Below are 14,310 nucleotides of genomic sequence, written 5' to 3'. Positions count from 1 at the left end.
TCCATCTCTCCAGCCCTCCCCTCGCCCTCTTACCCACAAAGTGCCTGGGTCCTATCCACCCGCCATCCCTTAATTCTCAAGCTGTAGTCCCTACTTTGAGATGGAGGGAGGGACAAGACTGCGCTGAGACAGCGGGCCAGGGGAAAGACTCTAGAAGCAGGAATGAAGACAGGTCAGCCACGGCTCCCTTACCTGCTACAAGAGCAGCAGCCACCAGAAAGAAAGCAAAATTCAGCAGTAAGAGAAACTCCATGTCTGTGGAGAAGAGCGGCAAGAAGTAAAAAGTGGAAGAGGTTTCCACCACTTCTCTCTCTCCCTCTCCTCTGCCTCTTTCTCCACTCCGTATCTCTCTCTCTCCTCCGCTTCTCTGTCTCTCTTTTTCTCCTCCTTTTCCTCTGCTTCTCTTTCGCACGTCTCGCCAGTAAAATCGAGCAGTAACTCATGGATACTGTATTCAGGTCATGTTATACAAGACCAGCCACATAATCCCAGTCTTGAATACTCAAAACTGCCGTTGGCGAGGGATGACTGTAATGTGGAATATAGCCTTTGGTATTCCATTAAAAAGAACTTTTATGCTAAAGTCTTGTTTTCATTGAATGTGCCATATACAGTATACATGATCTTAGCCACATTGCAGTTATTCAGAAATAAGTTGCATTTAGTACTATTCTAGGATGTGATCAAATGCTTTTGGGGTGTAATGCAGAGAAATTTATGTATGCATAGTTAAGTTCTCTGGATTTCAATTATGTTTTAAGTAGATCTAACTTAATTTGAACTGCCTAATTATTTTCATCAAATAAAATCCAATTAATTTTATTTCAATGTTAATAAGCACATTATGTGTGTGTGTGGGGGTGTTAGTCATTAAAAGCTTTATTTTTTAATGTTTGGGGTAATTTTACCTTGTACTTCATTTTATGTTCAGGAACAGGCTCATAATTAGATATCTAACTAAAACAATGTTCGTACTACCAAATAAAATTTGAACAATGTTTTCATATTTATGACATCATTATTTTATTTAAATCTGTTTTGATGTTAAGGTATCTCTTAATAGTAGTTAAACAATTGCTTTCAAAATATGTTATTTTTAAAGCAGAAGTGCAAATACTTCTTGGTTTTGATAATATTACGATTGGAAGTTTTAAAAAAATTCCAAATATGAAATTACATGTACATATTCATGAACTTTCCTTGGTTTTTATCACTTGCATTCAGCCCAAATAATCTACTTTAAATCAATTCGTTCCAGGAAAATAAAAGACACCTGCCCAAAGACCATCAACACATTTAAGTTGTTTTTAACTTTATGGAGCTGGAGAGTCCCACTATAGAAAAATATATTCAGAATACTATCCTAGTAGTGTTGGTTACATTCATATTCTTAGCTGACACACCCTATAGCGTATGTCACATGAGTGTAACATGAGCTACACTCTTAAGTACAATTGCGTGATAGCACGCAATTGTACTTAAGAGTGTAGCTCATGTTACACTAGTGAGTAAGAAAGCAACTTCAAAGGAGTTTGGGCACTTTCCACTTGAAGCTTTAAAGGTTAGGGTGCTTGTCATTCTGTCATCTCCAGAATGTTTCCCACTTGTCTTGGTACTTGCTTAATTTCCATGATGGCTATATATAAGCAGTTGGATCTTGGCCCTTGGCCCTTAGGTGTCATTAAAGTATTTTATTGTAACTTTTTGTTTTTAATTTTATGATTTATTCTATTGGGCTGTTTGTTTTGTTTGTTTGTTGTTTTATTCTGTGAGCCGCCCAGGGAACAATTCTTACAGGTCAGCCAGTAAACAAAGTTGTTATTACTGTTAGAGATGGTGACAGATCAAAGGTCACCCAGCAAGCTTCATGCCTACACTGGGATTTGAACTGAATATTTTTCCTAGACACAATCTCCTACCATTCTTGCTTTCTGTTGGACACTATAGCAAGCATGTAGAGGTGGTACACGCAGTATCATATCACTGAGCACACATTGCAGTGCAGATCGCAGAGCCAGAACAGTGAGTGAAGCACAAGCTAGTCTCAAGGCCAGAAATAGAGCTCATCACACATTAATCACCAAGAAAATAGTACAGGGAGAGAGCGAGCGAGCTGAGCTGCCATTGTCTATTTCTCACCACAACACTATCTCACAAACAAAACAAGCTACAATTCAGGCAGGCACCCAAGTTCTGCCTTTTGTCAATCTGAGATCCACAAAAAACAGATCACCATAGCAGCAGCAACACAGCAAACATATTATACTTACTCAGTGCTGAGAAAAATAAAATAAAAATCAAACCTACCTCCCTTCCTTCCATTCTCCTGCCTGCCACAGAGAGACAGGAGGACAGAGCAGTCATGGCCTGATGGACCAATGGTCTGACAAGAAACAAAATATACTCTTACCATGAGAAGAACTCTTATTTCTCCTCTTCTTCTCTATTCCTGCCTTCTTGCCTGTGTCTGGATAACATCATGGCCTCAGATTGGTGCTGGGCCCCAGCTAACAGCCTGACACATGGGTCAGAGCACCAGTCCATCATCTCATCATTGGCTGTGGTGGTGGTGGTGGTGTGTGTGTGTGTGGGGGGGGCACTAATGGGCAGAATGTGCCACATCTGGTTTTGAGGTTGGCCATGATGGGGCAAACTGCCAGTAGTGTTGTAATGGGTGGGGGTGACCATGAGTCACTCACCCTCCATGGTCAGCTCTGGATAGTCTGGTCAGCAGATCTGCAGTGAAGTGCACACTGGTGTCAGACGCTGCTGCGTGCAGTAGTCCTGACATAGCCTCCCTGCATGACCAGTATAGGGTGGGTACCACCAGCCTGCTGAAGGTGGTGTGTAGGGGGTTTTTATAGTCAGAGCTAAGTAGTAGGGATAAATAGCAGAAGCTTGCATTCTCCACTACCTGGAATGGCTTGTCATCCAAAGCGATCATCTTGGCAATAGCCTGGGTGATGAGATGAGGCTCATAAAACACTTGGGGTCCTTCCCCCTACTGGATTGTGCCCTACAATGGGTGCAGATGGCATGATGGAGCTCATGCTGCCCTTGGTCCAGGGCCATTTTGGTGGTGGTGGTACTACTGGGGTTGCTGGTTCCTTCTGGAGGTCACCATCACCACTGCCCTTGGTCCAGGACTGAGAAGGTTCAGGAAGTGGAAATAGTTCCTCCTGCTCATCTTTACTCTCAGACTGGGTGCGGAAGGGGTCAGTCACATTGCCCAAGGGGATTAGGGAGAATGGAGAGAGTGATCTGGCTGGGCTAATAGTCGATGACAGCTTCTCCACTGCCACAGGAAGAGCTTCTTCCCTGACAGGGAAGGACCTCTCCTCTAATTCTCCCTGAGCCACCAGAGGGGGCTGCACTGCAGGACCGAGATCCTCCAGAAAGGTGAGCCTGCGCGGCACCACAGCAGTGGGGGTGACTTGGGGAGTAGGCCCCTCTTGCCGTTGCCCATGATGACCAGCAGCTTCACTCCTCCATTTGCCCGGCAATCTGGTCCTGTCTCTGCCTTGCACTCTCCTGGACTTCTGGGGTTTTTAAAAATTGAAGCCCTTACTCTGATGTGAGGATGGTGGGCGGAGGAAGCGCCTTTAAGGAGGGTATTTTAAAAAGAGAGATGGGTTCAGCGGCTGGTCTATTTAAGCTGTGTGTGCCACACACAGTGCTATCTATAGCACTGTAGTGGACATACAGAAGCTAGAAACACTAAATTTCCCCAAATAAAGCAGGCTTTATTTGGGGGCAGCCTTTTTTGGATGAGAGCGGACAACAGTGGGGGAAGTTGGAGGGAAGGGGAAAGGGATTACTGTGGCCTCTCCTCAGTTAATTCACCCCTCCTGTCAAACAGTCCTAGTGCTTACCTAAAATCCCTTCCCCAAACTAGGCCCTATTTAAAGATTAAGAACTTGAAGTTCTCTAAGAATCTGACCAAGGAGGGCTTACCATCCAGCATCTACTCTCAGTCTCTTCTGCTAATGTCTGGCCAGGTGCTGCTCCCTGAGGCTGAGACTCAACAGCTGGGTGGAGGGCAGATGGTCACCAGTCATGCACCCACCCACCCAAACAATTGAAAAAAATGCAGGAAAAGCCAAAAGGAACACCAGGGAAACAGAAAGGCTAGGCACCAGACAGAAGTCACAGCACACCACATGAATGAATGAATGAATGAATGAATGAATGAAATAAGTAAATAAGCAAGCAATCAGTCAATCCAAGCACGCAGCAGCAAAGAGGTGCAACTTGGGGTTGCAAAAGAAAAAACAACAGCACAGAAGCACCCAGTTATTAAAGCCTCTGGGGGCTGGCTGGCTACAAGCAAGAAGAAAAATCCACAGAAAAAAAATTCAAAGCAGTACCCAGTTAAAGCCACTGGGGCTGCTGGTACAATGTTTTAGAAATTAGAAAAGAAAAGCAGTTGTTGGCACTGCAAATTAAAAGGTGGGGGTGAAAGAGAGACAGATAAGTGACAAACATTTTCTTTCTCTCTCTCTCTCCTGGGCCAGGCAGGGCCATACACCACCACTTTGCTCTCCTTTGCTGCTGTGCTCTGTCCTTCCTTTCCTGATGTCTTTCCTCTTCAAGAGGTGCTGGCACATTATAATGGCTCTCTGTCCTTAAACACATTTGAAACTCTCTCCTTTTGTGTTCTCCCCTCTCCCCAGCCAATGGGGGCACAGTTGCCTATGACAGCACTTGATTTGGATCATAACAAGCCAACCAAGAAGCAAGCAGATTGCAAGCCAGTGCCAGAAAACCAATCAGAAAGGGGAAAAATGAGCATCTTCAAAATGGTGCTCAAAATTCTCAAAATGTTTCAAGCTGTAAACAGGCTCTTTAAGGTGTTTCATTTTGGGCTCAAATCACTCGAAACAGCTATTTCAAGCTGAAAACAATTTGAGTTCGAATCATTTTGCACTTCCCTAATATCCATAGCATACGAGTATTATGATGTAAAAGGCAGTTTTACTAGAGGCCCCCTGAAGTCTAAATGTGGAGGTCTAAAATTTAAATGCCGCACTTTATTAATCAACTGAAAACCACTTGCTGTGTGCAAGCATTATGGTGTTTTTTCTCCATGCTGGTTAACTTGACCCAAATTAAAATAAAGTTGCAATACCTTGGCCATCACAAATGGAATGCTTTTCTTTGTTCCTTACTGAAAGATGTCTAGACCCTTATATAAACTTCATCTTTAGGAAGCATTTTAAATAAAGTGAAAAGCATACTTTGTGTTCTAGAATACATGTGTGTGTGCATTTAAAAAAAAGAAAAATCTTTTCCCCCCAAGCTTGAACTGAAATGCTTTGCTATTGTTGTTCCTTTTTTTTGCTTACAATTGCCATTTTCTGTTGCTCGCTTCTAATTATCTCACATTAATTTTGTTTCCAATTTGCTTTCTAAATTATTTTGCAGCTATTCCTCTCCACTCCCCCAGTATGATTCAAGGTGAAGACACTGTCTGTGACTCCTCATTTTGTTTTTATCTATGTTTATTCTTTTTCACAGTCAAAATGTGTTTAGTTGTATTGTAGTGCATCTGATTTATCCCCAGCCCTGTCCCCTTTTTGTTGTAGACCCTCCACCTTTCCTTTTAGCTTTTAGCATTGTGCTTTAGAAATTGTTCTGTAGATCACATCATTAGCCTGACGATAATTTAGATGATCATCAATTACTGATCCTACTCATACAAACTGTGCATGAAATGTAGTTAAAAAAAAATTACAAATGTGTGCTTCGTTGTTTTTTAAGAGTAGACTTATTAGCAATGCAGTTTGGAAACAGATGGCAAAATGCCTACAAGGTTTATTTTTACAAATGAAGAAATATTTTAATAACTGGTCTTACATTCTTGCTGGTTATAGTTGGCTGTACCACTGTGCTGCCTGAGTACATAATAAAATATTACCTACTAGTTGACCTGGCGCAGAGCATAGTAGTTCTCCCCTAGTTCTCCCTGACTCTTCCACCCTCATCCCCATTTCGTTCCCCCATTTCAGCCCCAGTTCATTCTCCCCCCACCCCAGTTGGTTCCCACCCACCCCCAGTTCATTCTCCCTCAGCGGCCAGGCTTCTCCTCCCCATTCGCCGCTGCTTCTCCTCCCCGCCCCTTCCAAAAATACTCAGTTTCAACCACTAAGTATCCGCCACCGCTGCCTTTCTTCCCCACCCACCTCCACTGCCATTTCCCCACCAGGCCAGCCTCTGCTGCTGTTCCCCCCGTTCTTTGCCTGCCTGCCACCATTGCTGCCATTTTCTTCCCAGCCAGCCTCCCTCTTCCCCCCGGCCGCCCTCTTCCCCCCACCCACCAGCTGCGCCGCCGCTCATTGGCGTTTCCCCAACTGGCTGACTGCTGCAATCGCCACCATTTTTCCCCCTCCCGGCTGTCCTGTCGCTATCCCGAACTCTCGCAAAAACTGCCATGCATGGGATTCGTGACGGGTACGCCTAGGAGAATTAAATATATAGAAGATATTAATAGGTTGAACAAAATATAGAATCAGCATGTGGGTGAGTAGAAGGATTGCACTTAGCTCATCACCACACAACTTTTGAATATTCACAAAATCTACCTTTGAGCATCTCCTGTACTATTTGTACATATGTGTGAGTTTTGTTTTATGAGAATGCAAAATAGAGACATTTTAAAATGAATATGCATTCTAGTAAATATGTAACTAGTACAAATCCCATGATTATGTTGGGCAGCTATATATGGATGGAAAGCAGGGGCGTAACTATAATAAGGCAAGGGGAGACCATTGTCTTGGGGGGCCCTGCCTCATGGGAGCCCCCCAGAGACATGTCTCCCCCACCCAACGCCCGCCCAAGCTTCCTTGAATATTTAAAAAAAAAATTAGAGGAAGACAGTGATGGGGGCCCATTTTTAAATTTTGTCTCTGGGCCCACTCCAACCTTGTTACGCCCATGATGGAAAGCATTGATCAGGGGCATAGCTAGGGGAGAGGGGGCCCGTGTTCATCCTTCTCTCTGGCGTCCCCCCAAAGTGAGGGAAATTACGAAGAAAATAGGGAGGGATGGAGCTGGAGGGCCCTCAGGAGCTGGAGGTCTGTGTTCTTTGAACCCTTTTGCTCAATTATAGCTATGCCCCTGACATTGATATTGTAAGGGCCCCTAAGGCCATACAGAAGGACATGACACCCTACGTAAGCAAGGGATGGGCCATCTAGGGCCAGTGTGAAGGCAGACTTTCTCCTCACTGCAAAGATGCAGCATTTTATTCCCTCCTCCCCAGGGGGAACAGAAAAATAACTTAAAGTGAAGAAAATAAAGGGTTCTTCTTGGCGATACCATTGGGCTGTGGGTGAAACTTTCTCTCTACCTCTTGTGATCCCAGCCATATTGAAATGAGCTTTCTCATGTTTGCACAGCTCCATCCAGGTTTTGTTTTTTGTTACATTAAGATGTGATAGAGTATTGGGAATGGGCTGCTTTTTAAAATAGAGTTTACACTAGAATTTTAGGAACAGGAAATGCAGAACTAAATTTAAGCATCATTGTGAAAATTGCCTTAGATAAATGTGTAAGAGTGCCTGAGAAAATAAAAAGGAGTAACCTAAATAAACATGCCAGTGATACAAGTGTAAAAAAAAAAAAAAGACTTGTCTGGCACCCAGTTACCTTTTATTAGATATTTGGAAATTGATTTGAGCTTGTTCTCTGAGGCAGGCTGATGCTCTATATTCAGGGGCAGAGGCCTGCTCTTTCCACCTCACGTGGTGGGTTGAAGAACCCTCCACCTGGACAGTGCTTCAGCTCAACTCAGAGGTCTGGTCTACCAGGAAGAGCAGTCCTCCAAGGTGGGCTGACATGCTAAGTCTATAGCAGAGGGCTGGTCTACCCACCGACCCCAATCAGCAGACCAGCTCTTCCTATTTTCCAGGGAGAGCTGGTCTACCAATTGAGGTCGATGAGTAGACCAATGCTCCACTCCAGATTTAGGGCATCAGCCCACCTCAGACTGGTCTACCCATCTACCCCAATTGGTAGATCAGCTCTCCCTGGGAAAACAGTCTCAAAACAGTGCTCAAAACACCAAAACATTTCAAGTGTTTCAAGGTTGATTTGTCAAATCAGCCAGCTTTGGCCACTGTTTCAACAAATCAATTTGAGGATTTTGCCATTCGTTTTTAGCTCAAAACAAATTGCAAAATTCATTTCATGCACATCCCTACCTTTTATGCCAATCAGAATGGGTACAATAGTATTTGATGACCAGGGATATAGAGTATAGTATTACTTGCCCTTGGAATGGGGTGAACTATATGTCCAAAAAAAAAAAATTCAGATGGCGCATACAGATGTAAAGAAGGGCAGAAGGACAATGTAGCTTAATCAGTATAGGCCCACCATGATGGCTGATTACAGGGTGAACTAAGGCAATTTACACAAGCAGAAGAATCACTTCATAAAGCTTTTCTCAGACTGTACTAGGAATGTGCAAACAGGTTCAACGTCATACTGGTTCGGTTTGACAGTTCGGGGTTGAACCAAACCATTTCCTGACCGAATACCCCCCAACTGTTTTTTTGGGGGGTGTCTCAGACTTTTAAAAAATTTTAACTTACCCCCTTTGGGGGAGTTGTTGGCGGGTGTGTGTCCGCGGAGGTTTCCCCTCCTCCTGCCGGGGGTGTGTGTCCGCGGAGGTTCCCCCTCCTCCTGCCGGCCTCCCTTTATGCCTATACCAGCCGTTCGGCTGGCTCTTCCGCCTGTTCAGGCCTTCCCCCTCCAGCACGTGGCCATTTTGGAGGCTGCCATGCCTGCGCAATTGACCTCTGCATGACCCAGGCCACGCAGAGGCCAATTGTTTTTAATGAAAGGCGGTATATAAATTTAACAATAAATAAATAAATAAATTGTGCAAGCACAGCAGCCTCAAAAATGGCCAGTATAGGTATGAAGGGAGGCCAGTGGGGGGAGGGGGAACCTTTGCGGACACGGACACACCCGCTGCCTCCAACAACTCCTCCAAAGGAGTTGGAACCTCCACTAATAGTCCAGACTGTCCCTAAGATGCCCATTTATCCAACATGTTTTTGGACCTTACTTTATTTTTCCAGCAATTTGCCCTCTTCAGAGTAGTGGAACTTCGCCTGTGCAAACCCAGTGTCTGGTGTCATTTCCCCTAATCCCCAAATATATTTGTAATGTGTAAGCAGTCCCTCAGGAACTTTGTAGAGTAAGAAAGGACAGTTCAAAGCACTAGTTTTGAAAATGTGTTTTGGGGAACCCTGAGTTCCTTGGAAGTTCATCAGGAGCTCATCACTGAGAACTCCAGTAACAGAGAACCAGATTTTCTGAAATGTAGATTGCCCACCACTTTCGGTGCTAAACTGTGCAATATCTTAAGCCCTTTTATGCTTGTTTCTTGGTTCCTAAAAAGAACTGTGAGGGGAGAGGGAATTTAACCCTTTAGACATGTCATAGTCTGCAACTGGATCTCTTTTCCCCGCTCCAGGATGTGGCTACTATTTTCCCCATGAGGGAAGTTGTCACTGGCACCCATGGCACTTTCCCGAGAAAAACCACTGAGAAAAACCACTGCAGCAAGTAGGGTAGCTGATCTGGATCAGGGCCACAGTAAGGCAAAGGATTTACTCCCATCTCCTCCTAGGACACAATCAAGGTTCTGATTGCCCTCCTGTGGCTACAATTTAGGAAAAGAAAGAATGTAGCACGCCTTTCTCTCTCTTCTGTAGCTGGAGAGGAGTGTTGAGTGTATTTTAGGGTATCCTCTCAGTTCACAAAGAAAAAGACTCCACAAGTAAACTAAGTATGATTTCCTAGCATATACCCCAGGATCCTCTGTAAAGTGCAGATATTCTGTGGCAGATGCCTGAGGCTTCCTTAGCCTCAGGACAATAACAAAAAAAATGTTCCCTGAAGCTGGAAAATTAGAAAGCCACTCAATTAAAGGATCAGGGATGTCTCATATTGCAAGGAGCACTTGAGAAATATGACAAGAGTATAGTTTCAATAGAAAGACTTAATGTCCTCTATTTCCAGTTCCTCTCAGTTTGGCCACTCATTCCTACCTAGGCAATCAAATGGCAAATAATTGAGAACTGGGTTTGTTTGCTTGTTCCCTGTCTGTGGTCAAGGCTTTTGTGCTCTTGATTAATGCTTTGCCTTCTGTGTTTTAATGACAATGAGCCCTTTATCAGGATCAGTGAGAAAGGACTCATGGGAGAGCGGGGAGGAAGACTGCTAGCACTTACCTCCCCGCAGACAATCCCTCTGACATTGCTGGGCGGATTGCTCGCCCAGACGATTGCCAGCTCCACCCGGCAGCACGGAAGGTCGGGGGCTGGGAAGTGTCATCCTCCCCCCCCCCGAACATCCATAGTGGGACATTATGGGGATCCCCCCCCCCGACGCCAACCGGAAGCCCCTTAGTCTCCCAGCCCCGGCTGCCTGCAGATAATCAAGAAAACAGGGCTAAGAGAGCACTAGCTCTCTTAGCCCCATTTAGGAGAGTAGCCTCTTTGCAGGAATGGTTGCCATGCTGCCGCCGGGATCCACACGGCTGCCAGCAGTTCTTACAATCAGCAAAGACCGGGCTTGGCTTTCCTAGCCTGGTTTAGGCTGATTGTAAGAACAGCCTCATTGTTTCCTTTCTGTAGCTTGGCAGCAGCTGACGATACCTCTGGCAACTTCCAAAAGAATTCCAATAAGTTTTCCAGGAGCAGCCTCCTGAAAACAAGCTCATCTTGCACTGTAGATAAGGGAACTTGAAAATGTGTAGGATGAGGCATGGAGCACTGAGGCTTGTCCAGTGTTGACAGAACAAACTGTGCTCTATATAACAACAGTGAAAGAAGTTGCCGGGGGGAGGCAGTGTACTTGGGGTGCAGGTGGGTTGCCTAGAGCCTTCTATCCGAATAGAGCAGGAATTGTCAACCTGAGGTTCTCAGCTGTTGTTGGACTACAACTCCCATCATCTCCAGCCACAATTTTTGGGAAGGGAGTCGTAGTCCAACAACAGCTGGAGAGCCTCAGATTGGCTGCCCCTGTAATAAAAAAATTTCAGCTGCTGACTTCCATGCTTCCATGTGGGTGGGTCCTGGCAGGCTTACTTGGTGGTGGTGACCACAGCAACAGCACTCCCTCAGTGCTAGTGTGGCTGGAGTTGCTATCCTCCACACTGCCCCTGACATAGCATTACTCCAGAGTCATGCTGTGATGGAGGCATGGTCAGGGGGATTAAAATGGAGAAGTAGTAGCAATTGTTATATTTTATATTTATATACAGCCCTTTGTCCTAAGGCCCCAGGGTGGTGAACAGAGGCATAGCCCCTCTCCCCAGCAGCCCCTTGAAGTGAGGGAGATAATGAAGGAAATAGGGAGGGGTGGAGCTGGGGGGCCCTCAGGAATGGGGTGGGGTGGGGTTCTTTAAACGCATCTGCTCAATTATAGCTACACCCCTGGCAGTGAACAACAAGGTAAAAACAATACAACTTCATAAAAGCAAAACATACGTGGCTAAAAATTTAAGCTCAGGGGGTCACATAACCGTGTTTCAACTGTGCTGGCTCTGTGTGAGAGGAGTACCAGGAAGGAGATTATTTTTAGAAGGGGAGCCAGTGCAGGCATGATTGGTGGTAGGCCTTGCCATGGCACTGAGACCCTGGCATTTGCCCAAGGGTGCTACATGCTGGTACTGGGCTTGGTCCTTTCCATGACCCAGCCATTCTTGTAGACAGCTGAAGAGATTTCTTGTCAGAAGACCAGCAACAGATTTTCTCCAAACCCACCCAAGTGGTTCTGATGGCGCCACAGAGGCTGCTGCTTAGTGCCTCCTACAGAGCTCCTGGGACAATGGAACATAGGCAGCTGCCATATACTGAGTCAGTCCATAGGTCCACCTAGCTCAGTATTGTCTACCCAGACTGGCAGCGGCTTCTCCAGGGTTGCAGGCAGGAGTCTCTCTCAGCCCTATCTTGGAGATGCTGCCAGGGAGGGAACCTGGAACCTTCTGCTCTTCCCATTTTATCCCATAGACATTTATCCCATAGACATACCAGCCTTGGATAGGGCATTTTAAAGTCAATTACATTTGTTTTAATCATATAAGATATGCTTGCCCATTCACTGCCAACATCATCATATAAGACAGACTATGACAGTGGGTTCTAAACCCAGGTTTAGTAGCAGTCTATGAGGCTGTTCTCACAAGCAGCCAAGTCCAGTCAAAGGCATCCAAGTTGGGGTTTGGCTGCCTGTGAGAACCACCGGGATACACACGGATCCTGGCTGCACCACAGTGGCAAACCTGTCTATGGAGCTTGCTGGTTAGCCAAGGTTAAAGGCACAAACATGCCCTTAACTCGAGCTAACTGCTTGTGTATGAGTGTCAGCTGCTCCCAGCTGGCGCTGGCTCTCAGCCGTTGCTGGGGGATCCCTACAATGCACTGCATACTTGCACAGTGCATTGTGGGATTTCCAGGGGCCAGGACAATGTGTTCCAACCTCCTCACCTCTGCCCTGCCTGGGGCGGCAATGGGCCCTCTGGGCATGTGATTCACACACCCAGCAATGTCTTAGTAATCATCTGCAGGGAAGGGAAGGTTATGCAGCCTTCCTCCCTGCCCGCCCTTCTCAAACAGTCGTGTGAATGGGCCCTATGTTTCCTGTCATTGGACTTGTAGCTCTCCTGAAGTCTGGAAAAATGTGAAGGGCATTATGTATCTTCATTTCTTGTCAGTATGTTGTGGCACGTGCACCCCCAAAACTACATTGCTAGCATAAGTAGTTGGTGGTCTTTATAGACCCCCGCACCACACTCCCTAAAATAGATAAGTTTATTAATTGTTATCTTGCATCACTACTGATGTGTGGCTGTTGGACTGAGGAACAGAGCCCTGTTGGAATACAAAAATTGACACTGTATTTTGAATTCATACAAATGACTTTCTACCTTCAGGGAATGCTCTCTCTCTATTGATTTGTCTGCTGAAGAACCCCTTAACATTTGCTACGGAGCCTTTACTTGACAGAGAGTTCTGAGACATATTCTAAGATGCATACTAATTTGAGCCTTGCCATTACACTTTATGAACTGAGAGAATATCCGAAAATATATCCAATGCTCCTTGAAACTGCTCTCTGCGAGGGAAAGATTTACATAGTGGTGAGCAGGTTGTGTTGCAGGATTGTTGTCCTCCATTCCTGATTCCCCCCACCCCCATATAGTAGTCCTTGATAAATTTCCAAGGAACCACACAGTTCCTCATAAGACTATAGCTTTGGAAACTATAACTTTACTACAAAGAAATTAGATTTTATTTCTAGAGAAAGTTTGGCAGTCTGATTTTTGTGTGTGTGTTCTATTCTTGAACATTTCAGGAACTCTGAAGTGCTTGAAAATCTGGAAAATCCCAGCACTAAAACCATGGATTCAAAACAAAATGAAACCGAAATTAAATCAGTACTGAGCAGTTCCCTTGTGCATGTAAAACTCTCCATTTGAAACACAAGATGTTGCAGAATGTTTTTTGATAGTGCAATGTGGCTTATTACTGCATGAATAATACACTAATATTTTCATTACTATAGGTGCGGGCACACTTACTAACAATAGTATTTTTGACCATGACATTGTAATCAATGTAGGATTTTGACTAAAGTTTTATCTTGCTAGTAAATGTTATATATTTGATGTTGCCTGGTACACATTTCAAAAGTGGAAATCATTCTACAAATTACTTTTATACTTTATGCTGGGGAGTTGGGTGTAATTTTTTTATATCACTGGTTTCCTTGTAACAGGTTAATATTAGTCAAATTATTTTGCCATATGTATTTTAAAATTCATGATGATGACACTGTCTTTTTCTCTGCAGTTTCCTGGTTAGTTTTATGGTTGATGCCCGTGGGGGCTCAATGAGGGGCAGCCGTCACCATGGCATGAGGATTATTATTCCACCACGCAAATGTACAGCGCCTACCCGCATCACCTGCCGCTTGGTAAAGAGGCACAAACTGGCCAGCCCTCCACCGATGGTTGAAGGAGAAGGATTGGCCAGTAGACTGGTAGAAATGGGGCCTTCAGGTGCACAGTTCTTAGGGTGAGTTGTTCTGTGAATCACATTGTTGGCTACGATGTTGCATTTGTGATTTTTTTTTCCTTTGCCATTTGGATCTAAGTTGTTTTCTATTGAAATAAGTTAATTTGAGCTTTTGAGGTAGGCCTCCATTCCTCCCCGCCCCCTCTTTTTTCTTTCTTTTTTTAATAAGCTCAGGTCTGTAATTCTATCCTAATTCTCTGGACTACCAGGAAGA

At 44.8% G+C, this 14,310-nt stretch overlaps 1 protein-coding gene across 36 annotated transcripts in view; it reads left to right on the top strand.

The window, feature by feature from the left end:
- The window catches only part of ANK3 (ankyrin 3), a 661,543-nt gene that overhangs the window by 574,296 nt on the left and 72,937 nt on the right, over positions 1-14,310 (top strand). For 24 of the 36 annotated variants that reach the window (XM_053306987.1, XM_053306988.1, XM_053307003.1 and 21 more), the window contains 2 exons: positions 5,425-5,457; positions 13,872-14,096. In XM_053306987.1, the coding sequence (XP_053162962.1) occupies positions 5,425-5,457; positions 13,872-14,096 (258 nt within the window). The remainder of the gene's footprint in view (positions 1-5,424; positions 5,458-13,871; positions 14,097-14,310) is intronic. The other 12 variants (XM_053306997.1, XM_053307021.1, XM_053307010.1 and 9 more) reach the window with 1 other exon arrangement.

This window comes from Hemicordylus capensis, chromosome 3 (genome assembly GCF_027244095.1).
Source record: "Hemicordylus capensis ecotype Gifberg chromosome 3, rHemCap1.1.pri, whole genome shotgun sequence".
NCBI lineage: Eukaryota > Metazoa > Chordata > Lepidosauria > Squamata > Cordylidae > Hemicordylus > Hemicordylus capensis.
This window is presented reverse-complemented; position numbering and strand designations above follow the sequence as displayed.